This window comes from Rhizoctonia solani, chromosome 5, assembly GCF_016906535.1.
Source record: "Rhizoctonia solani chromosome 5, complete sequence".
In the NCBI taxonomy this organism is placed as follows: Eukaryota; Fungi; Basidiomycota; class Agaricomycetes; order Cantharellales; family Ceratobasidiaceae; genus Rhizoctonia; species Rhizoctonia solani.
The window spans coordinates 447,051-471,283 of NC_057374.1; the positions used below are offsets into that span (position 1 = coordinate 447,051).

At 46.7% G+C, this 24,233-nt stretch overlaps 7 protein-coding genes across 7 annotated transcripts; 5 read left to right on the forward strand and 2 right to left on the reverse strand.

Annotated features, from left to right (window-relative positions):
- Positions 1–932: 932 nt before the first annotated feature.
- Positions 933–1,332, forward strand: RhiXN_08941 (uncharacterized protein; the record flags this gene model as incomplete). The annotated part of the gene is made up of 3 exons (XM_043328757.1): positions 933–1,040; positions 1,091–1,188; positions 1,242–1,332. The coding sequence occupies 3 exons, from the start codon at positions 933–935 to the stop codon at positions 1,330–1,332; spliced, it is 297 nt and encodes a 98-aa protein (XP_043180203.1).
- A 1,729-nt stretch (positions 1,333–3,061) lies between these two features.
- RhiXN_08942 (carbohydrate esterase family 12 protein) lies at positions 3,062–4,140 on the forward strand (the record flags this gene model as incomplete). Its single annotated transcript, XM_043328758.1, has 8 exons — positions 3,062–3,093; positions 3,151–3,284; positions 3,347–3,364; positions 3,417–3,537; positions 3,589–3,706; positions 3,759–3,821; positions 3,886–3,966; positions 4,024–4,140. 8 exons carry the CDS (start codon positions 3,062–3,064, stop codon positions 4,138–4,140), a joined length of 684 nt encoding a protein of 227 aa, XP_043180204.1.
- A 348-nt stretch (positions 4,141–4,488) lies between these two features.
- RhiXN_08943 (uncharacterized protein) lies at positions 4,489–5,032 on the forward strand (the record flags this gene model as incomplete). The annotated part of the gene is made up of 4 exons (XM_043328759.1): positions 4,489–4,560; positions 4,622–4,788; positions 4,841–4,910; positions 4,970–5,032. The coding sequence occupies 4 exons, from the start codon at positions 4,489–4,491 to the stop codon at positions 5,030–5,032; spliced, it is 372 nt and encodes a 123-aa protein (XP_043180205.1).
- A 325-nt stretch (positions 5,033–5,357) lies between these two features.
- On the reverse strand, positions 5,358–10,007 carry RhiXN_08944 (C-14 sterol reductase ERG24; the record flags this gene model as incomplete). The annotated part of the gene is made up of 16 exons (XM_043328760.1): positions 5,358–5,528; positions 5,591–5,722; positions 5,777–5,892; positions 5,951–6,050; positions 6,107–6,229; positions 6,285–6,480; positions 6,978–7,179; positions 7,245–7,948; positions 8,421–8,441; positions 8,499–8,633; positions 8,685–8,766; positions 8,816–9,056; positions 9,108–9,320; positions 9,377–9,597; positions 9,653–9,869; positions 9,915–10,007. 16 exons carry the CDS (start codon positions 10,005–10,007, stop codon positions 5,358–5,360), a joined length of 2,967 nt encoding a protein of 988 aa, XP_043180206.1.
- A 183-nt stretch (positions 10,008–10,190) lies between these two features.
- Positions 10,191–11,729, forward strand: RhiXN_08945 (uncharacterized protein; the record flags this gene model as incomplete). The annotated part of the gene is made up of 7 exons (XM_043328761.1): positions 10,191–10,233; positions 10,285–10,376; positions 10,428–10,488; positions 10,551–10,666; positions 10,722–10,856; positions 10,913–10,936; positions 10,986–11,729. The coding sequence occupies 7 exons, from the start codon at positions 10,191–10,193 to the stop codon at positions 11,727–11,729; spliced, it is 1,215 nt and encodes a 404-aa protein (XP_043180207.1).
- Positions 11,730–18,463: 6,734 nt separating this feature from the next.
- Positions 18,464–21,675, forward strand: RhiXN_08946 (myxovirus resistance protein; the record flags this gene model as incomplete). Its single annotated transcript, XM_043328762.1, has 12 exons — positions 18,464–18,675; positions 18,742–18,829; positions 18,892–18,926; positions 18,982–19,097; positions 19,158–19,351; positions 20,340–20,443; positions 20,502–20,524; positions 20,593–20,767; positions 20,820–20,848; positions 20,896–21,207; positions 21,246–21,331; positions 21,400–21,675. The coding sequence occupies 12 exons, from the start codon at positions 18,464–18,466 to the stop codon at positions 21,673–21,675; spliced, it is 1,650 nt and encodes a 549-aa protein (XP_043180208.1).
- Positions 21,676–23,101: 1,426 nt separating this feature from the next.
- RhiXN_08947 (CT20 domain-containing protein) lies at positions 23,102–23,855 on the reverse strand (the record flags this gene model as incomplete). The annotated part of the gene is made up of 5 exons (XM_043328763.1): positions 23,102–23,107; positions 23,157–23,257; positions 23,302–23,399; positions 23,495–23,710; positions 23,755–23,855. The coding sequence occupies 5 exons, from the start codon at positions 23,853–23,855 to the stop codon at positions 23,102–23,104; spliced, it is 522 nt and encodes a 173-aa protein (XP_043180209.1).
- Positions 23,856–24,233: the final 378 nt, after the last annotated feature.

A 24,233-nucleotide genomic window follows, 5' to 3' on the forward strand; every position in this document is an offset into this window, starting at 1 on the left:
TCGATATTCTATTCGCTGCGGTATCATATTTTACGACTAGAAGTACGTAATAGCAGAGCTTACTATACGAGTATGGCCTCGACTGAGCGATTTGGTAGCAGCCAGCCCTCGCGGAGTTCACCATGCCCTGGCGTAAGAACCCCTTGATGAATATTGCTTTCTCATTCTGAGTTCTTTGGAAAGCAAATCTATATTTCAATTTAGGGCATCGGATATGAGGATGCGTAGCGGTCGAAAGAGATGAGTATCCGCATGCGCCAGAACTATACATGTAACTCAGGACCATACCCCCACGTACCCACTACTCCACCGTGATAATCTAGGCTCGTACTGTGGGATAAGGATGCATTTGTACTGCAGTCGTCCTACTAACCTTCATCGTGAACTTGAATTAGAGCAGGGTGCTGTTAGACAATGGTAGATATTGAGCGCTGATCCGCAGCACCAATTGACATCCCTTGGTATTTGAGTCTATGCATGTTCGACCCTTTTTAATGTGTTCAACGCATGTTAGCCATGCTCACTATGCGCATGTGTTCGGTTCATCACTTGCATGATACCTACAAGACGTACAAACTCCCATTAATTACAAAGGCAATCACATGTGTGAACAAATTCGCCCCCTTCGCCAAAGACACTGGAACGTACACGAGGACTATCGATCAAGGGTGTTGTATGATATTGAGATGCTAGAATAGGAGGTACATCAAAGTTTACGCGAGTTTAGTCGTTAAGATCCTTTTGTGGACCAAAACTGCCCTGAATTTGTGCACAACGTGTATGCCACAAGGCTGAACTCCCACAAATGGATACCTGGGCTTGATTGCACACGATTGGAATCCGTAACATCCGTATTCACAGTTAAAGGGCATATCGGATGGCTTTGTTCTGGCCTTATCCATTGAATTCTCCCCCCATAACTCAACTACACGATGAAGCTTTTCGCCGTTATACCAGTCCTCGTGACTTTAGTGACCAAGGCCACTGGCTCGCCCAGCAATCGACTACGCATGCTCAATCAAAGCCAACTGCAAGGCGAGGTCAGTTGCGTTATGTATTCACGGGTAGACAGAGCTAACACTTGCAAAAGGGGTGTAAGCTACTTCGTCGAGCATGTCCGGGAGGTCACGTCTGTTCGGGGGTCTATTATCTGCCAGATGCTACAGGACCTGTATTCAAAGCAGTAATGTAAGTGAAATAACTGCTTACATCTGAAAAATCGCTGATCGGACCTGATGTAGGAGTGCCCAAGGGGTCTTAAGTGTGAAACTGGGCTATGCGTTCCAGGCAATTAGCAAAGACCTGCATCAAGAAGTGCTATCAGTAGCATGATTTATCTAATTATGCCTATCTTATGACTGGGACTCGGCTTTCTTTCGACCAATATGCTGTACTTAAAATGAATTATGAAATCTCATTAACTTGAAGAACCAGGAATATCCATTTTTGTTTTGTGCGTTTGAATAAATGAAAGCCAAAGGTAGTCGTGTACACATTTTTTTACTAAAAAAAATCTTCAGACCAATGGTCCCCAAGCCCCGATGGATACCACCTGTTAGGTAATAGCAATCTAATTGAGTAATAGCACGGCTGAATAGATAATCAGGTTGCCCATAAACAACCGTAGCTTGAGACAATATGAAAACAGCATATCAACATTCGACCTACCTAATTCATATAACACAACCAGGATCACAATACGTGAAGCTTATACAGCATCGTGAGTTACGAACAAATCTACCTGGTGCAACGGACCCCATGCAGCACCGAATATCTGATATCGTATTTCGGCAGCAGAGATAGTTGAAGTCGGGATGACCAGGCTATACTACATCAAGGCCACAGAAATTTAAAAATATTCTAGGCCACACAGGAAGTCAGGTTCGAGGGGCTTCGTGATGTGTCTCGGGCCCGCGAAGAGTCACAGCAATAATTTAGTATTCGTCAGGAGCTATCACCAGCACGTGACTCGAGCAGTCTTCAATGCTGCTTGCGTCCTATAAGTTACAAGTTATATCTACGCACGTATTTTCTACCCCAATCACCATCTTCTTTGCGTAGGTGGGTCAGTAACCTGTCCAGTGAGCCTCCCTCGCGTATACGTATCGGTGCCTGGGACCCCTCCCGGCGCCATTCATGCGATCCTGACGAGCTTCTTGTCTTCAGTCCTTTCCTAGCCGCCATACAGGTTCATGTGTTTATATACACTTAGATTATACTCAACGTCCTTCCCGCTCCTTCTCACTCCCACCACACTACACATATCCTATCTACCAACTCCAATCGGAAGGTGTCAATAATTGCTTAGGATCACGACGATGAAACAGCATGGACGTATTAATGACATCTTCACTTATACTTGCAAACAACGCGAACCCGGACCGCATAGATAACTCAGTAATGAAACACCCTGCTGGCAATCCGCTGGCAGTCGAATGACGCGTGAAATAACTATCGAAGTTTCCAATCTTGGCGGTAAAGCCTTTTTTAAATTGACTTACTAGGCTGATTCTAAGCCTGATCTAATGGCCGCTTGTAGCGACAACACCGGCGGGCCGCCACAATGCTGTTATGCTTCACACATGGATTTGTGCTTCCGAGAGTCAGAAACCTAGTCTCATGATGCCGAGATGAACTCGTGATCGCGTCTTCCCTTCGGCAACGACCAACGGCGTGTAGCCAATGATCCCTTGCTGACATGTTGAGCCGGATTGCTATATCGGTGTTAATGTGTGAGCCGGTTCTGTAAGCCAGAACGACACCATAGGCTTACGGATATCGTCTTAGCTTCTGTGGTGGATTTTGCAATTCTTCTTCTGCTCAAATGGGACACCTGGCAAGATATCGGATGAACTTGATATTGTCCAACTCTTGGCCGAACTTGGCGATCAAATTTGCGAATATGCGGGTATAAAGCAGGATATATCCATGCTTCATCGCCATCGCAAGTTCCTTGACCTCAGCAAATTTAAGTAGAAATGTTCTTCAAATTCTCCCTTATCGCTTCGATGGCAGCTGCGTGTTGGCGGCTCCAAGTCTCTACCTAGTTGGAGACTCTACTATGGCGCGGTCTTCTTCTTCTTCTATGCAAGGGTGGGTCTTTGATTTTTTGTAGTGATACCCATGATGAGTGCTTAACTTGTGTACTAGTTGGGGAGAAAAAATTCCCCAGTATCTTAAGGACATCACCGTTGTAAACCGAGCTATTGGTGGTCGCAGTGCACGGAGTTATTGGCGCGAGGGGCGATGGACATCTGTCCAGAACTCTCTCAAGGCAGGAGACTGTAAGTGCAGGCTCCTCTAAACTTAGGTGATCTGAAAATTTACGCCGCTCCTTATTGAACAGTCGTTCTTATCGAATTTGGTGAGTATATGCGTAATAATTACACTCAAATAGATATTTACAACTTAACTAGGTCACAACGATGGTGGCTCCCCCAGGACTAGCGATCGCGCTAGTGTCGGTGGAGAAGGAAGCGAAACTCAGACCGTGACTCTTGCTGACGGAACTGTTGAAACCGTTTACACATGGCCCACGTACGTAAGATATTCCCAGGCACGGCCCAATTACTAACATAGAACGTTAAGATACGTTGGATGGATGATCGACGGGGCAAAATCCAAGGGAGCCACTGTCATTATATCCGCTCAGACACCTAACAACCCTTATGAAAACCGAGACACAATTTCTAACTCCCCAACTCGAGTATGTCCAAAATTATCTATTTTGGGTGACGTTATTGACCTCTGTGCTATAGTTTGTAACTTATGCGAAGAATGTTGCCGCTAAAAAAGGTGTTCCATATGTCGATCACTTTGCCGTAAGTACTTGACCTGTGCTGTGTTTTTTGTAAATCACCCTGTGCTCATCCTGATAATTTATAGTCGTGCATAAGTCTCTACACTAAGCTTGGAAAGGGTGTCACTGAATCATACTTCCCTAATGACCACACGCATACTAACGATGTGAGTCTTATCGATCGGGCCACATATACACACGGCTAACTCTATTCTCCCTTGCAGGCTGGCGCCAACCAGGTCGCGTGGGCCTTCCTCTCTGGGCTTCAATGTCCTGCGGCGGCTGGTGTACTTAAGCAGTACGTTAATGACGTAGGAAAGGGTGCTGGTGCTCGGTGCTAGACATTCGCTTACTGGCTGTATAATTACCATAAGGAAATTTATTGTGGCTTGCACCATTGGTCGCAGGGCCTTTTTGATTATTCGTAATTAAGTAGAAGCTACCTGATACCGAAAGGTCTATCTGGATAATTCGTAGACATCAAATACCTAGCTAACGTGCGCCTGCCAAGCTGGCCTACGCCGATCAAATCTATGATTCTTCGATCAAGTTATGATGTCAGTGCCTTCGAACCAACCAACACTTGTATTTTAACTAACAACCTACCAATACTAAACAGCGCATCCACTTTCACAATGATACCAACTGGCCCATGCCAAATTCTTCTATCTAACCAAAAGATACTTACCATGATGCATGGTGATCCTGATAGTCCTATCTACGTCATGGGCCCGACACACAGCCGACCAGGTGAACAGCGAGTGAGTTTTTAATTACCTACCTGAGAAAAAAAAAGTATTAGAGATCATAAGATACTCGCAGTGGGTCGCTGAAAAACAATCAGACGATACAGTGCTCTTTTACAACCCAATGTATAAAAAATACGCTGGGGTGACAACCGCATTGCACCCTAACGTCACCGTAGTGGTCACAGAGTCAAGCGCGGCGAGCAGGTTTGTGATGGAAGAGATCACGGAAAACTCGTACAAGTGGGTCAAACTGCAGTATTCGAGAGATGTGCCGACATGTGCATGTTAATAGAATCTACGTGCACAACGGGATAATCAAGCTATACCTTTATCTGTCCCCAGATTGGGAACACTCACCCAAGGTATGGAAGCTTTTATAGCGATGCTATCCGGGTTTTTGCTTAGTCCGATAATTACGAAGACTGCACTTGTGTCCGAAAACGAGAGCGATGACGCAGTGTGGCAAGTTCAGCCAATTTTGTAATAGTTGTATGAGTACACAATTCTGTCCAAATCATAAATGTCATATTTCATTATGCCCTTGCTCTGTGCCTTGGTGTACCTTGACATGATAGAGACGATTGTAAATGCTGCCACTAAATAATCTTTACGCGTCTATAAACGCCGTAATAACTTGCCATCGTTGGTACTTAAAGTCGCGCTGCAGAATTGAGATGGTGATTCACATTACTAAAAAAACGATCTCGTGGTCATATGCAATTATCTTCAGAATACGGATTACAGGTTACATTAATCAAAGAAACATTCATAACAATTCTCGATCATATAATTTCTTCACAAACACAGTCTTATGTATAGCGACCATGTGTGGCGGCTCCGGCATCTGCATCAGCCCTGGCAGTTCCGAATGCGGGCAAGTTGTAGTACGTCGTATCGCGGTTGTGTAAGCCCACGGCTCCAGTGTAGAACCCGATGAAGGAACCAACGCATCCGAGAATTCCACTGGCACGACGGGCTCCCTCTGTGTGCGCAAGCCTTATCAGCATCAATACTCAAGTGAGGAAGATAGGAATATACATACGGCGGCCAGTAAAGTGCGCATGCCAATCAGCATGTACATCAAGAAGATGAAGAAGAAGGTTGCTGCCAATGGGATAGAACCGCGAAGACTTCCGAGGAAAAGCATGAGGGCCACGATCATCCAGACCATGAACTATCCAGGTAATTCAGTTTGCGTGCGAAATGATGTGAAGTTGTGTACACTTACATAGATACCCAGCGCACTCCCGAGTTCACCTTCAGTGGGGTAGCCAACCAGACTGCCGGAGTAAGGCCAATACATAATGCCATAGGAGATCCAGAAGCCACCTAGGATAGAGAAGGCTGAAACAAGGATAGTTTAGTAATTGTAGATCGGAGGAACGAATAAAGGCCGGCTTACCAGTGGCGGCGAATGTATTTCCAGTGACAAACTCCCACATTCCAGCAAGGAGCTGAACAAGTCCACCAACAGCGAGCGCCTGTGCAATCACCGCATTGATCTTTTACAACTAAGTCAGCTAACCCATCTTCCAAAACCAGAACCAAAGGGACTTACTTGATAAAGTCCTCTGGTGCGAGCGTTGTATAAAGACCACATTAGTGTGGTTGCTGCAAGAGCGAACATTCCCAGGGGAGCTGGGTTAGCGAGGCGCCTGTTCCTGTGGATTGGGAAGCCGGGCTTTGGTTCATTTGGTTAGCGCTCCGGAATTGGACGAGGTAAAAGGGTATCCTACCTGCGACTCGTGTCTTGAAAACCCAGGCCGATACTTTCCATGTCCTCCGCCATACCCGTCACCATAACCGTCCGTGGGGTAGTCCCTAACGGGAGCAGCTGTAGGATGAGTTGCAGCAGCGGTGGATGCGTTGGCGGGAGCAGACATTTCGGAATTGAGTGTAGGAGAAAGCTGTTGTGAATTGCTGGACGCTGCTCTAGCAATCTTTTATAGCCGTTGTCTTGTGTTCGGGACTCAGGATATGTGTTCCATTACGCCCACTCCTCAAGGCCGTCATCGAAGCGTCTAGTTAGAGAACTGGCTTGTTGTATTACGCCCGGCGTCATTCGCTGCGTCAGACCCGTCATCGGACTTACTGGTCCAGTATTTTAGCTGTATACTTGACCCTTTGATTCGTTACCGAATGAATTCCGGTGTAACATGATACAGGTAATACGTCGGTGGCGTCATTCAGTCCACTATATCCAGGAACTTTGATGAGGATTACGAGATAGCTGGGCCTGCATCCTATCCACACAAACGGACACAAATCTTCTACGAAGATGCAAAGTTCACGAAAGATACGAGTTTCCACGTGGCATTGCCTATCTTATAACCGCATGGAATAAGTACAAACGAATGGGGACACCGTTCTGGACAGCCAAAAATACCACGAGAACCATCTAAACTTCGAACTGAACAACCCGGACTCACTTGGACAAGTACCCCAATATTGTCTTGAGTATGTCTTGGCTCGCCGGTACCCAGAGGACCTCGCCTCCTCCTTCAGCCTCGCCGCTTAGGACCATTCCGTGGTCCTTAAACTCTCCAAGCAATCCTCTCAGCGCTGCGTCATTCGCCGCCACAAACTCGTCCCTGGCCTCGGCCAGCAGCGAATCATATGGAACCGCATATTCTGCATCCCACCCGCAGGGATCCGCACCACGCCTTCTTCCTCTAAAGATCTGAGTTGTCGCTGACCCAGCATAAAGAAGACTTTTTGAGCCTTTGCGGTAACAGACGCGAATACGTGCTGAGCCGCAGAAGGGGTAACCTCGGAAGCTGTGAGAGTTGGAGCTGCAACGGCCGCCGCGCTCGATGTGGAGGGTGGGACTGTAAGGTCACGATGAGACAGTTCGGCGGTGTAGGGTTCAAAAGTGGTCAGATCATGCCAGAGCCATGCCCAACTCTTGAATCCTCTTCCTCTTTCTGTGTCGTCTGTTGTCCCGAGCACTCCAAGATGGGCCTTTCGCCCCAACGCCTGGTCTCTTGGGAAAAGTAGACCCGAGTTGACGTGGTCGACTGTACCGACTAGATGCACATTTTCAGCAGACGCGAGAATAGATAGTACTCTTTGTGCACGGGCCGTTCGAAGTTGAGAAGCGTCGATGTTATGCACTACTACAAAGATTGTTTGTTCCACGGATGAGGCGATACGATGAGCTCTTGCTTCGGCACCAGACCCGGTCAAGGGAATATCAAGAATTCCGGGAATTTGCTCGAGCGAAGTGAGTATATCCGCTGGTCCGACGGTGGGAAGGTATCCATTCACGACGACGACATGGCCTTCCGCGCTCAAGTACTCTGTAGCAAATTCGTTCAACAAGGTGCGTTTACTGCCAACACCGTAAAAAAGCAAATTGAATCCCTCCAAAAGTTCGTCTAGCCAGTGTGGAAATAGGGCTCTAGATTCCGAAGCAAGACGCGCCCGTTCAGATGCGTGTTTGACGGGTGGTTGGGAGAGGGAGGCTTAGAGGATGAGTGGTCTGTGAGAAAAGTGTGTCTGATGATCGGGAGGATTTCGCGTGATGATGAAAGTAGAGATCGAAGGGAGATGTTTTAGATGCCATGGTCGAGGTTAGGAAGGAAGCGTGCGAATGATGCACGTGGACATGACCAATGACGATGAGCAGGTGTTCAGATCGGATACACCCGAAACAAATCTTGGCAACGTATTTATGAAGAAATAGTAGTATATACTCGAACCGGTTGAGATACAGAAGCAAGTACAGTCACGAATCGCCCGAGATAGATAGGACACTCCAACTGACAAAAAAGAAACAATTTCTACAGGTCCCAGCCTCCAATTGTGCAAGGCCTGCGAGGCCCACTTAGTAGATGTAAGGGAACATCCTCCAAGGGACGATGTTCGTGTACGTAGCCCAGTCTTTTCCGTACCTACACGACATATTCGTAAGAATGCGTTAGGCGCTAATTATCAAGTGTGCCACTTACTTTTTGCGGCAAGCCTCATCGTCCCTAGTCTGACGGTGCAACAACAAGATCAAGAAGTAGATGCAATAGAAGTATGTGATAGGAGTGTTGAACCCAGTCGGGAGAGAGTACGAGACGGACATGATCCAATCACCGCTAAGGACGATCCATCAGTGGGTAGCTCTGAGAAAATACGAGTTGACTTACAGGTAATTGGGATGCTGGCACATGCCCCACCACCCACTGGTCAAAAGGCGAGTTCCGCGCTCGGTCTGCAACGAAGACAAGTCTGCAAGAGTTTCAACGCGAGTCCTATACCACATGATATCTCTACGCACTCTTGGGGTTCCTTCCATTTCTGAAGTCGTTTTTTTCGTTGTTTGCTCCCCTGAAGATCCAATAGCCGACTGCGTGAATCACAAAGATCACGCAAGTCCAGAATGGTCCAAGTTCAACGTGATTAAAGGCAAGGTAACGGGCTTGAAGGGAGTAAGTGAATGGAACCCAAGCAAGATCTCCGACGGCGAGCATGAAACCAAATCCGTCGGTAGTAATGTCCATGGTCGTGAATATGGCGGGCTGTGCCAAAGTTTAATCAGCTACGTCGGCTGGAGGCTAAAGAACGCTTACCTCGTTGTAGAGAGCGTCCACAACGTAGAGACCTTGGAAGAGTAAAACAAGACCCATAGAGTCGGTAGGAATCCAGGTCCCACGACGAGTAACTTGTTCACATGCCGAGGAGATGTTGCACAAGAGCCAAAGGATGAGGCCAGGGCGAAGCTCATTGAAGGATTTAATGTCGAACGAACCGATGGAGGGATTCAATTCGCGACCAATAAACCACTAAATAAAAGTGAGTCAGAAAACATAAGACGATGAGAGGGGAGGGGTATACATACGTCATAAAGTACGTTGCCCGAGTTTCCACCCAGCGCCAAAGTGCGGATGTCCTCGTTTTTGGTAGAGATATAGTAGCACCACGTGGCTTGAATGAACGAGTTGAGCAAGGATGCAGTGCAGAGCCCAACCCAGTGCTCATAGATGAACGTGAAGGACTGGGGTCCAAAGTTGATGATCCAACCGAAAGTGAGGCCAAGTGCGAGGAGCATGGTTGAAAAGGCTAATAACAACAATACTGTGAGGATGCAAGAGAAAAGAAAGAGAAGAATACTGACCATTGATCTTATACTGAATTCGACCTCCAGTCCTCAACTCGGTTCCTTCGACCCAGTCGCCAGGAAGCAGCCACCATGCTGCCACGGTAAAAGCATACCAAGAAGCATAAGCGATAGTTGCCTCTTTATCAAACAATTTTTTCCACCAGTCAATGGACTCGACGGCCCTGACAAAGTTGAATGGGATGGACCACAAGGGAGGAGGGCAACCTCCCGCCTGTTCAGAACAGGTAAAGTAAAGTGCATAGATAACTATAGGTACCGTGACAGACACAAAAGTAGTTCCCAAAGGGCCGAAAAATTCATAGTGAGTCGTCCGGGGGTTACGTTGAACTTGGACTTGCTTGTCCGCCATGGTCGATGGTCGTACGGTCGCAACAACTTACGATCGCGCGTGTTCTTCTTAGGTCAGCAGGATACGATTGGCAATTTACATGGGTACCACGTGACTTGACCTCACCTCACTGGTGGCGGTGTTTTTCCCTGCGTGTCCCTCCACGACACAGACCACGACTCGCAACACCTTCACCTATTGACCATGTCCGTCCAACTCAACCCGAGCAACCAGCTCGGCTTCAATCGTGCGCGATAATCATATACAATATTTCTATTTATATCTGACTATTGCCCAGGCCCGCTTACTCAGATCGTTCGCCGCACGCTGACAGTCACCAACCACAATGACCAGCCTGTTGCATTCAAAGTCAAGACTACCGCTCCAAAAGTCTGTCTGTACCCGCTATATTGTGGCCGCTTACTTATCCGCCTTGATTAGCTCTACTGCGTTCGTCCAAACTCTGGCGTCATCGAACCAGGAGATACCGTCGATGTTGCAGGTATGCCAAGCGCCAGATATCGATGAGTAATCCACCTGGTTGAAACAATTTCCGGCGTCTAGTGCTATTACAGGCTATGCGCGAGGACCCACCGCTATCAACGAAATGCAAAGACAAGTTCTTAGTGCAGAGTATGGTCATTCCCCAGGATCGGTTGAATCGCACTCCACAAGAGATGGTGAGTATTAATCCAATATTTCCCAAAATGGGTTGGTCCTGAAGCGCAATGGTAGTGGCAATTCGATGAGGATGAAAAACAGCCTCAAATCCACCAGCAAAAGATCAAAGTCGTGTATCTCCCAGCAGAGAGCGAGGTGCTCACTGAGGAGGAGATTGGCCATGCTAGCATGATGACAGAGGGCGAATCGGTAAGCACATGCCCTGTTCTTAACTTGGGAAACCCACTGAGGGGTTTCTCACTTAGCGCTTCACACAATATCAAGACGCGGTAAGTCTCACACGACATGCAAACGCGTCTCATCTCACGTTATTATTAGGATCGATCCTCTCGCTCTCCGCCCCCGCCCGTCCCAATTGTACCTAGATCTGACTCTGAACAAACCCCACCTCCTCCCCGTGCCTTCCCTGTCTCAGCCCCTGCTCCAGCCCCTGCTCCCGCAGCACCCGCACCCGCACCAGCCCCCGTCCCAGCCCCGGCCCGTACTGCACCTTCCCCAGTGCCTGCTCCCGCACCAAGACCTTATGTTCCTTCACCAACTCCTTCTCCACCTCCAAGGGAACACCGGCCTTTGAGCCCTGGTCGAGATTGGACAGAAGCCGAGGAGGTCATTACCCATCACGAGACTATCGAACCTCTCAGGGAAGAAAAACCACCCACTCCTCAAGTGGTCAATATCAACGTTGTTACCCCCAGCCAACCCCCTACACCCGGACCTGCTCCCGCCCAAGAAACTGCCAATAATGCCGCACAAGATGCTGCTTTTGCAGAGCTCAGCCAACGATACTCTGAGGCCCAGATCGAAATTAACCGTCTTAGAGGATTGCTTGCTTCTATTCCCCCTGCAGGGACACTACGAAGGCGAAGTGGTGGTGGAAAGGTGCAGTCTGAAGATGGCAGCACCGTGCTTGGCGATGATGTCAGCGAGGACTTTATCATTGAGCAGGAAGGGTCCGGAGAACAATTGGTGGTGCAATCCGAGGGAGTACCGCTGCAGCTGGTTGTGTTGATTGCGTTGGTGGGTTTAGTTTGGTATTTTCGAGATAACATATTTGTGGACTGACCTGAAACCTTTAACCCTCGCTCTCAACACAACCACCCCCGGTTGGCCTTGCTTATTTCGTTCACTTGCACAGGGTGTATTCGTCACCACCTACTTGTTCTTCTAGTCCCCAACCAAACTTCATAGACGCGACACCTCTTGTACATACCCTCTCAAGAGGGAACGATTTATCGTAATACACCTTGACGCTGTATTTCTTTTACTATTGCTTCATTTAGGTATGAAATTGATTGGATTTTTGGTCTACATTATTATCGCAAAGCCTACAAAAAGGTGCCTGGATACGAGGACCATGAAGGTTCCTCGGTCGAGATTGAATTTCATTCCAGGATGGGTTAGAGTTGGTGAGGGGCTTGACAGGCAGCAGATGTCATATTAGCCAAGGTTGAGCCACGTATCGGCCTAGGTGTTACGTCATTTAGCTGTGGCGGTGTTTAATTATTAGACATGTTTAATTAGTGCTGTCATTACTTGATTAGGTGTTTATCGTATCACAAATATCAGATTCATCCGCATACACCTTGGATTCTATCATGTGATCTACGCAAAGTATGATCGCATTGACTCAGCTGGTCGAATTGAGTAAATTCTGCTACTCGGAACAGCCTCGCAATTGAACTCAGCTGGGACTTGTCTAATACCTTGACTTGGGGTTTCATGTGGAAATTTCAGCTGGTTAGTTGTGGGTCTTCTAGTACGTCGTTTGCCGTGTTGGGTTGAGCATCATGAGCGGATGGATGGTGAAATAGAGCTGACGACAAACAGGACGAAACAATTATTCCCTTCGGATTTGCGTATCATTGGATCAAAGCTTTGTCGTCTTTCGTCCCCGTAATACGTAGGCTAAGCTTAACATTACTCAATTTAATTCACAATTTCATTACATTCAAAACAAAGCAATCAGCACAGAGTCACTGGAGCGAATTGAACTACCAGCAGCATTATGCGCAACACCGAGGCCTTCAAGCCATCTCTAGGCATCGAGTTAATCGTCAATTGATGGGTTTGTGAAGATGTAATTGAAAACATACCTATAAACTCATCCACGCTTGGGACCTATGCATGAACGTACGAAAGGTTTTGAGCCGTCCCGAATACCACAGTGCATGTCTCCACAACAAGGCGTGAAAAGTCCACAGGGCTGTAGGGTTATCTTCATTTAGTTCTGTTTACTTCTCGATAATACTAGACTGACCATGCCCTCGCGTCCCGCACACCGCCTTTGCAGCGTTGATGGAGTTCCAGTCGGCGAAGCCAATGTGATATGTCCTGAGATAGCAAAAGCGGCAAGGAGACCAAAGAACTTCATAGTGTGATAAAAGAGGTGAACACTCGAGTGTGTATAGGCTGGAAAGTGGATAGAGCACAGTAGAGACCAACTTGATGATTGAGAGAGCCAGTTGGTTGAGCTTTTATAGTCTCCTTGATCGGGTGATGTTGCAAAATCTTCCACATTTGCTTTCTTCGAAAGATACGTAGCGTATCTTGGTGTTACAAAGAGTTGGTATCTTTTGAGAGTCGAGGTTCTAGCGTTGATGGTCACATGATATGGTTAGCTTCTTATGCCTTCTGGCTGATCAGCCGAGTACAGTGCCATCCAATCAGAGCGCCGTAGCTCAAGCAGTGGGCTATTTACAGAGATCAGTGGCTCGCTTACTCTTGTAGGATAGGCCTTACGTACAACAAAGACGCACTTATATGGGGGGGTCCGAAATACATGCAGCTGCCATCGATAAATTGAACTAAGTATTAAAGCGAACAGTCCTGTACGACGTTCGGGACTCGCCTTTTCGGATCAGTTGACCGGCCCACTGAGTATTTTTAGCTATGTGTACTTAGTCCAATCTATTTCTCCGTTGTAAAGTAGCATACCAGTAAGTCTCCGAAGCTGGCTCTGACGTATCAACTGTCAGAGGGTTAGTTTGGGAACAGAATACATTGGAACCGGGATACAAACTTACCAGATGCAGTTATGTCCAAACTAGTAAAGCTCCGTCAAAGTAGGCAAACCAAATATTGGAGAAAAGGGTGCCAGTTGAACCGAATACCTTAAGCTTCAAATCGATCCGGCTTGATTAAAAATTTGGGAACTCAAGTTTACAAGTTACCAATAACTGCATTACGATACAAAAGAAGTGGGCCGGCAGAATTAACTAACGGATCCTACTGTGATCAGTCTGTGACCCGACTGGCGGAGGACACAGAGTGTATAATCGACCTATCGATCACAGAGTACACAGGTCAGGACTCTCCCATTCATGACCAATGTTGACTACGACTGGGGTGCGCCCAGAGTGTACAACATCGCAATATTCTGCGAGATTCCTCATACGGTTTCTTACTCAGTAAACGATCAGGTTCCAGTTAAGATGTATTTATGGTACATCACTAAGTTCATGTAGTCCTTTTCTTCATATTAGTATATATGGCATACTCGTATTTATGATCGTGCTTGTATTCGTGATTACGTTGTTGTTTGTGGACATATAGGCCGCAACGCGCGGGGCGTCACACACGGTGCTTGAACAAGGGTGGAGGGCACGTAGGTCGGCTGGATGAGTGCCGGACGTCATTCCAAACTACAGCCTCATGTGATCAGAATGGCACACTAAGCCCGAGCATTCAGCCTGTCCTGGCATTTTTCAGCACCCACCTGCCATCCCTGAATTCTCTTCACTTATTCAATTTTCATTTATTTATTTGTTTATTGTTAATCTTTCTATACATCCATACCTATCACCTATCCATCGTGTGGTTCTCTCCCAACCCAGGGCTTCGATCCGGACGGTCGCAGCCTTGGGTGGCCCGGCCAACGCCCTCAGGCAGTCTGCGGGTGCCCGCGGCCTCCCTCACTTGTACGGCGTAGCATAGATAGCAGTGACGGAAGCATAGCTTGAGTACTATCTTACTCGTACTTACTGTGGCATTCACGTCTGTGGCCGTGTTAGCAGCCGTACTTGTTGTTGTAACGAGGACACGTGATCGTGTTGCCTTCCGACGTGTATGCACCCCTTTGCTTAGTAGTTAGAGACCTACCTTTTTCTATATATTCAATCTCCTATTGTACCCATTCCCCACCTTTTATTTTACCACTCACTGAGCTCGCTCGTTCCTTGTTTGTTTAGCGCGTCCTACTCGTTCCTCTCGTGCACTCGCAACACATGTACTTATATATGGACATATTTATGATTGCAATCTTACGAGCATTGCACAATCGTAGTCGCAACCAAGTTTACATTTTTATTTGTGCCTGTATCCTTATTCTGGACCTGATCTCATAAGTCTAGCCAGGATCACGGGCATACTCGTCATAATTGGAATGGGGCGTATAGGCATATCATAACTCCTATACAGACTTACTTTTAAGCATATGCGAGGCTCAAACCTCACTCTATACTACCATCGCACATTTTAGATATGTTATCAAGTGGATTTTCTGGACGTAAACAATCGCGCATTATGTGCGGAGTGCTGGCAAAATCTAACCATTATTTCTATGAGTACGCATCTTTGAATTACCCCTGGATGCCGTCGGGGTGGGGATGTCTGGCAAAATCTGGGCGTCATGCGGAATTTCCGTCCTTTTAGGGTTCACCGTGGTACCGGTTCTTTCCTGTGTTACAGTGACTTACTAAAGCTCAGTAGGCACTCCAGAAATGGATGTTCATTGGGGAACAAGCCTGTAAGGTCTCTACTTATCGGATGTATATATGTGACTCGGTCGGCGACGGCGTCGCCTAAATGACAAGTCGTAACACACACTCGATATTGATGTTAAGAGTAAAGACAGGAGGAGAGTGGGTAGAGGACCCGGGACCTTATAAGGTGCCCGGGTCGATACATGCGTAAACAGAAGAAACCAAATGAACGTATATAGTTAGTAATCAGCCTGAACAGAGCACCGGGTACAAGTGTAACATAGGGAGAGGTAACGGTGTATCGTAAGGGTAACGCATACACCAGAGCTAGACCTACAGTGATAGCGTAACCCTTACAAAGCCCTTTGAGTGGATCCGATCAAGCAACTGGATGTAACTTGCTTGAATAAATCACCGTACAATGGAATTATACCGGATTTACGCAGGAAACAGTCCTTCTGACAAAACATGCTAAAAACGGTCCATGTGGACATCCGGAAATTTTCGGCTTGGACAATTACATAGACTGTTTTTAGTACGATTCAGACTGATTGTTGGGCCAGTCGCTGAAATCCGAAAGATACATGCAGACTTTCGGTAGGTTTCTAACCAATTCTACAGGGCTATTTCTTAGGGGGTTTCCATATCTTTAACTGATACAGTGATATAAAGCGCAGAATCATGAATATCCTACCAAAACCGACAAAACCCTCTAGGTATAGGATAAACTCAAAACACTACATCTCCTTCACACACATATTCCCAATATTTGACCCTAAGTATATGTCACATTTTTAAGACCAACAACTTTGCTAATACTTTTTCTTGAGATACTTTGTGCACCCCTTATAAGTTATCAAAGATTCGATTCAGACAAGCCACCATGGATTGGAATTACAAATAATTTGTGGTGGTGATTATTAGGTTACCCTATTCCCCTTGATAAATTCGATATACATGGCTCTCATCTGTATTTAATCCTATTGTCTCATCATGGACTAGCTTCAGTCTGGTCTCTGGATGGTTAGCGAAGATAACGGGAAGTGGAGTGCTATATTTATATATACCCACCTGGGTCTTGCACGGGCAGTTATTGGTGATGATCTGGAATAGGCTGCACCAGCACTATAGTATAGATGTGTTAATCGTCTGAATATGCATAGTAGCACTCAGCTAACCACAGGCGGGGATTGGCGTGATTCAAGTGAGTTATAGCCGGGCTGCAATTGATGAGCTGGCAAACCCATGGCCATTGGCACCAGGAGCGCAAAGAAAGCTGTGAATGTGAGCAACTTCGCGCTCGCCATAGCAAATACAGCAGTTTGGGAGGGTAGTAGCAAGGATTATGAGTGCTCGAACCTTGGAGTGCCAAAAAAAAATACTAGCGTGGGCTTCAGTTACATGGTCCTAGTTGATGTTATAGATTACTCGGAGATAATCGCGGCGATTGAAATTGTGGTTATCTTCGGTTCGGCACGCTCCCAAATAATCGATTCCCCAAGGCCTGGGCACGTATCTTCCGGAAATAAATTGAACACGACAGCACACATGCGCTCTGCTAACATCCAGTGCAGTAACTAGATGATTGTTGTGGCTGATAACTCTCTAGGCATAGTGCGTATCATTGTGGCGATTATAGGTAGATTGAACTTAAACTACCAGCCGAGATGAATGATTTTACATAACACCAGGGTTTTTTTTGTCCGTAGTCGAGATCTACAAGTGATGATGGATTCATCATACTCTTATCTCGGTGCGTAATAGATGGCTAGTCTGACCTTTGGTTTTAGCGTCATACAACAAAATAAACAACGATAGACGACTCAAACTCATCACTTTTTTGTGATCATGAGGGCTATTCGACGTATCGCGGAATGCTGTACAATAGTTATCATCTGTGATTATGTATCACTCACTACAGTCATAAAGGGGAAGGGATAGTCCCCCCCCGTATGTTATATTGCGAGCGGGTCCAGTCGAAGTGATAGTGTGGCACGGCATTGCCACGGTCGTGAGTTGAATCTAGTTACTGATATCATGACGCCATCATGTGGCTTGGGAAGATGGGATGAGCCAACGCATTTGAAGGGCAGGCATTTTGTGTCCGACAGGGACGAGTTTATTGTTAGGCGGATTAACCCTCGAGCTCAAAGGGATGTATCCCACAAGATAAAAGGATTTATTTGGAGAAAAGGCCCTAGGTTCGTTAATAACCAAAGCGTAATGATACAATGCCATCAACTCACGTATGATTTTTGATGCCATATAAGAGCTCTGGCAGCTGGTTTCCCGCGGGTATGCGCCCACTCCGCCGGCCCCCAAAGACCCTGGGGCGCTCTGGAGTATTCGGTTGTGGGAACCTCGTTAGGATGTGACGGACCCGGATAGCTCGGCGAGTACTTGGGAGCAATCGACGATAGCGAGTCCCGGAGCGCTCCCAAGGTTTTAGGGGCCTCCTAGAGCGAGGTCACATGATGGAGTTTTTTTTTAATACACTTCTATTACGGAGAACAGGAAACTAGGCAAACCGCTCGTGATCACATGATGGAGTGGCTAAAGGACCCCCATTTATTGTGGAGGAGGCATCATTGGCTTCCGGACATGAAGTGACCAATCAGATTTCAGAACGGTACGTTTTTGTAACAATGCTGCAATCTGATTGGTCACTCCATGTCCGGAAGCCAATGATGCCTCCCCCACGATAAATGGGGGTCCTGTGGCTAATTACTTGGAGTATGGAGCTCTAAATGCTTAAACTACCGACCTGGTAAAAGTAGATCGCCTCCGCAAGCTGCGGCGATATCCACTGCATAATTAGGACCGTAATTAACAATCGTTACTTCTGCCAGATTCATTGGTGGTAGACCAAAGTCATAAAGGCATGAGCTTAGCCATGGAGTGGCAACATTATACGTAAGCCTGGACCTCGATTCGGTAACACTTGCCGAACTGAGTCATTGCAAACCTTTGTCTATATAGAGATGTGGCTATATCTTCCATCAACACGTTGCCACTTGTTATCCTATAAAACATGACCCTCGGCCCCATAGGTGGATCCTACCTCTCTTCTACCACGACCGCCCCATATACTCGGAAATGGCCTTGGAAGAGGTATCACCATCGGCTCACTCTGTCAATCTAAGTGATCTGGGGGATGATAACAACTCACTTTTCGACTTCGTCGACGTCGAAGCAGATCCGACGACCGCAACTCACTCCACGCAGATGGACCAAGACATCAATTCTAACGATTATGCACGTCAACGACGCGAACTTTTGGACTTGATCATTCGACTGCAAGCAATTGGGTAAGTGACCAGCCAGTTGGTTTAGAATACATCAATCCAACACTCATGGTTTGTGTGGTCACATAGCTTAGGCAGTGAGCTGGAGCTACCTCAAATTGCCTGCATTGGTTCACAGAGCGTCGGGAAATCATCATTAATCGAATCCATCTCCGGGGTATGCAGATAATCTCTATCGTATATCAGATCTCGCATGCTTACTGTATGAAATGCAATTAGGTTGCCTTACCAAGGGCTAGCGGAACTTGTACAAGGTGCGTCTGATCGACTAGCCGGCCATAGGGAGTTTGATCATCATGCTTTCCTCAGGTGCCCTATTGAATGCCGACTAAAACGTTCCGAGCAAGCATGGGAAGCTACTGTTTACCTCCGTTTCGAAAGTGGTAAAAGTGGCTATACGGGCAGGACCAAAGAAACTCAATTCGGTACCTAAATTAAAATAATCATAAACAATTTTTATTGAACTCTACCTCTCTCATATAAAGGCTCCCAGATGACCGATCGTTCGGACGTTCAAGAGCGAATCCGTCGCGCACAACTAGCGATCTTGAACCCAACTATTGAACCCTCGGAATTTCTTAATGCTGAAAGTGATGCATTGTATCCTTCCTCTCGGTCTTTCTCTCAAAACTGCGTTATTGTCGTACTCTCAGGGAATGAGCTATCGGATCTAAACTTCGTAGATTTGCCGGGCGAGTTCATTTATAGAAAAAGCTTGTGGATAATATACTAACATACTATACAAAAAAGGCTTAATTGCCAACGTTGCAGATGACCGGAACATAGGTGATATTGAGCTAGTCAAGGGCCTAGTCACCTCATACGTCAGTCGACCAAGTTGCCTTATTCTGTTGACAATCTCCTGTGAAAGTAAGCTCTTGAGTCTAAATATACCTTTGTTGAATTGTAGTCCTTATAAGCCTTAAGGCGATTTTGAAAACCAAGGCGCTGGAAGGCTTGCTCGTGAACATGACCCACAAGGACTACGCACTATTGGTAAATGTGTCAACATTTTGGTGATATAACTATAATGTAATTATTATTAGGTGTGCTCACGAAACCGGATCGAATCGAACGAGGTTCGGAACGACCGTGGATTTCTATGATAAAAAACGAAACCCAGAGCCTTCGTCTCCGCCATGGGTGGTTCAGCGTTAAACAACCATCAGCTCGACAACTCGAAGCTGGAATGTCATGGTCAGAAGCACGAGAGTTGGATGAAAAGTATTTCCAGGATACTGCGCCTTGGAGTACAATTGAGGATGAATGGAGAAAACAGTTAGGATGTTCCAATCTGATTAATCACTTGGGCGAGACACTGGGCAAAGTGATCCTTAGTCGGTATGCTTGTTTTTTTGTTCAAACTATGTGGCAATCTTTCATGCGCAATTACAGATTACCGCATATATGCGATGAAGTTGATAGACTTATTGCGCTCAACGCATCGCAACTCGAATCGATCCCCCACCACCTTCTCTGGACCCACTTGCCGAAGTTCTGCAGCTAGTTAATTCTTTCACTCGTGATTTAACTCAGCACGTCCAAGGTGATCCCCGATCCGGCGCCCAGGACTAGTTCAGTCACTTGTTATGTCAGCAAAAGCCTTCCAAGAGGATCTAAGAAAATCACGCCTGTCTTTCAGCCTACTGATAAGAGCGACAATGCAGGGTCCCCTGATACACCAAATTTCCTCCCCCCGGCGAAGAGTGGCCGTCGAAATCGGAAAAGGGACTTACTATTGGCTCAACGATGTGGTCGAGCTTGCTGAAGGGTGAGTGTTACTTCTTGGCAGACGCCTGGAGTGCGGCTTACTTATGATACAACGGTAGTGCACGGACGCGTGAATTACCTGGTACGTGTTTTCGGGCTGAAACTGATGTCAAATCAGACTCATCACCACCTTTTGCCATTTACATATAGGGGAGTTCCCATTTGCGGTCACCGAGGAATTAATCATGCGAACGTTGCATTTATGGCGCCAGCCTGTGAAGGATGTATTCGGACGGGCGGAGCGTATATTTGTCCGGCGCCTAACTGCTTTGGTCGAGGCGCACTTCGGACAATATACTCATGGTGGTTTAAGAGCAGTCGTTCAGTAGGTATCCATCCGTAATTTGTTCAAATTGTACTAAAGTGGTTTGATATAGAAAAATCGTGCTCGAAAAGCTTGAAGAATGTAAAACGGTCACTGTACAGGAGTTGGACTTCCTCCTCGAGATGGAGTCACTTCCTTTACACTCAACTCTCATTACTATCTCGACTATAAGGAAAAGTTCCTTAAGCATTATGCAACATTTCGTAATAACCGAAGTGCTCTTGGCCGGTCCCTAAGGGCAAAACCGTCTCCGCGTTGGGAACGCGAAGAAACTGTGGCTGATCCTCTAGAAGCCGCACTTGAGAACTTAAGGCGAGCTGGCTTCGATAACTTGAACCGACAGGATCTGGTCAAGCTTTTGCCCGCCGATTTCTCTCACAAGCGGCGCTTGAGATCATGGCAAGTGCGCGAGCATACTATCAAGGTTTATTTATCAATCAGTGTGTTCGGTATTCGTGCTGATACCACATTTTGGCAGTTGACAAGCGCTTTTCGGATACAGTCCCACTTGCCATCGACCATCGCTACGTTCGTGGTTTTGAAAAGGCTATCCAATCTACTTTGGTAAATGGTCTGAAATTAGCGCTTCTGACGCTCATGATCGCTGTTCGAAATGGATGGCGGAGCCTCAGTCAATTGTGCGAAAGCGAGCCGAACTCAATGATAGGAAAGAGAGGCTGGAAGCGGCGAGGATGGAGTTGATGGAAGTCCCTGGTGTTGTGGCTATGAGGGAAAGACTATCGAAGATGAATTGTTCTTCTGATCGGGCACGACTCGGATCACGAAACTTATCGTCAACCACTCAAGTTGCACACGCACATACATCAAGCAAGCAGAAGGTGTCAAGTAGTCCTTCATCCCCAGTTCCAGTACAAATAAAATACTGGAAATCAAGTGATCTTTTGTGAGCATCGGGAAGAATAAACATTTGAAGTGCGCTTTATCAATGTACTTAGATTCACGTGCACTATAGGATTAGCCCAACGAGCGGCGATATGGTATGTATCCTTATTATTCATCTACGCAAATTCGTCACACACATATTTCAGCTGATAGTGTCTCCGTTTATGAGGAGCTGGATCCCTAGATCACAAACCGATCGCCTCCATTCGAGAGGACTACTCTAGGTAACTGAACTCCCATGGTTTCGTTGGGAATTGCTGCGGGATTAGAGCACACTATATCAAAGTTACAAGATTTATCGATTGCAAAGGAAGGGCTGGCGTACCTGAGGAGGGTATATCCTCAGCCAAGAAAATCGGCGTAAAGGCGCTGGTCACCGGATTGAACGTAAAGTCTATCGAAAATGCATGAGCCAAGAAATTTTGATTGACTCGGTTCACATTACTTATAGCGGTGCTGGCCATCCTCGGTAGTCTCCCTTGAACTCAAACGGGTTGTCACGGGTACAACTTGTGCGTTCTCAGTAGGCTCTCTCGCAACTCCGGCGTATTTGTTGTGTTTTAAGTTTCTCAGCGCGATCGAATCTTCCGAGCGTTGCTCGATTATCCACTAAGCAGACCAGCCAAACAAATAGCCAACATACGATAAGCAACCAGAAGGGTAACGCAATCACGATAGGCTTACTTCTTGTTCTCCTGGAATTCCAGCGGGTGGTACTATAGATAGATTGCCCATCTTGCATAGTAAGGAGATTTTGTTCAGATTGTCGAACTATACAGGGGACTGGAGGAAATTGCACCATAGTGGTTTGAGGTGTAGAATACTTGGTGTACTTTTCGCTATGGGTAGGGAATTTATAGTCAGCCAGACCCAGGTCCCGAAGCAAGCATTCTCCCTCGAGACAAGCACCAGATCCGCGAGGATTCCGACGTGGGCTCCAGAGTGACGAACACATGACGTCAAGGGACCCAATAATTCGAGTAGCAATAGGGCGGAGTCCCACCGTGTTGATCACACCTCTAAAAAGGTGTATCAGCACCGTATCTTTGAGACAGGATGTTTCCACTGGTATGTCGGACGTTGGTATGACACAAGCTGGACAGAAGCATAGGAGCATATCTGGGTAGACTGTCGATTTGTAGGGATAGCATCAGCTAAGCTAAGAGGTCAAGGAAATGATTATGGGGCTCGGGTTATTGAACCCGAGCGCCGCTCAAACTGCCTTACCAACCCTGTCCAACTCAAACCTCGTATGGTTTCCGTAGGTAGCCGAATCGCTTGCAGAGAAAGTGGGTGTGATAGGCCATGTGAGAGTAGATTCGATCATTCATAGGCTTCTCTGTCAGTTATTTAGGCTTGGATAGAAATGCCACCTTAGGGCGTGCCTTGGGAAGGATAGAATTCAAGGTAACCAGTAATACATAAAAACCTCTATTTCTGAAATAATCTTAACCATTTCGTTTCTTGGTGCGAAAGAGAGACTTACTTTTTTCTTCTTCCCGCTGCTCTTGCTCTTAGCACCTTTGGTCGGCTGTTTTGCTCTAGCATTGCTCTTGCGGGCGCCTCTACGATTGACCGCCGGGGTATCTAGAGGATGTTTTAGTTACAAGATCAATATATTTATCACGCACCATCTGGTGTATCTGCCTCCGCATCATCGTCGACAGTATCATCCGGAGGTTCCGTAGCCCCGTCGGTTTCTGCGTCGTCTTCGCCTTCCGTCAGGTCGCTAAGGTCATCATTTATCAGACCAGCGTTAAGATGTCTTTGCGAGGTTTCTCATTCTCTGCACCAGGGCTAGCAGCTCGGCGTACATGCATCAACTCATTGAACTGAGAATAAGGAAGTGCAAATTCGTTAAAGGCAGGATAAGAATAAAGCTCATCGGCATCCCATACAGACGGATACACAATGAGTCGACCGGTTACTGGGTGAAATTGCTGTTCATCCATGTCGTCCAACGCGTCTAGGTGGTAGAGTGTAGCAAGTTTGGCCCAGATATCAGCAACATTCACCCAAAAACCGGATTCATTTCGAATACTACGACGAAGGGTAAGCATATGGAAGTGCTTGTGCATACCCACGGGCGTGCACGCTCAATCGAGCGAAAGAGAGCTATCTCTCCTTCCAGTGTGTCAAGAAACCCATCAGGCGCCTGTGGTTCGAATTCGTGGTCGTCGGGCATTTGGCCAGGTACACGTGATTAACATTCGCTGCAGCCGGTCAAACTGCCGAACAATCAAGAACAAACATGGCGATTCATGATACCAACAGCGTTAATATTTTCATGGGCCGAGGCTGATTTGGCATTGAAACAATAAAGCATACGAGGCACACTTTACTTCTTGAGATTTCAATCTTCCAAATTAACGGCTTATACTTTTAATCCAAGGTGTACGCTATCAATTTGTCCCATTCACCATAACCCACAGCTTAATTTCATAGCTCTGGTCCTTCGACGAAGCCGAAAACAAACTCACTACGGGGCCACCCAGTCTTCCAGGCTCAGAAGTAAATCACTCTTAGTAAAGCGAGCAAAATTAAAACAAAAATCGAACATGAA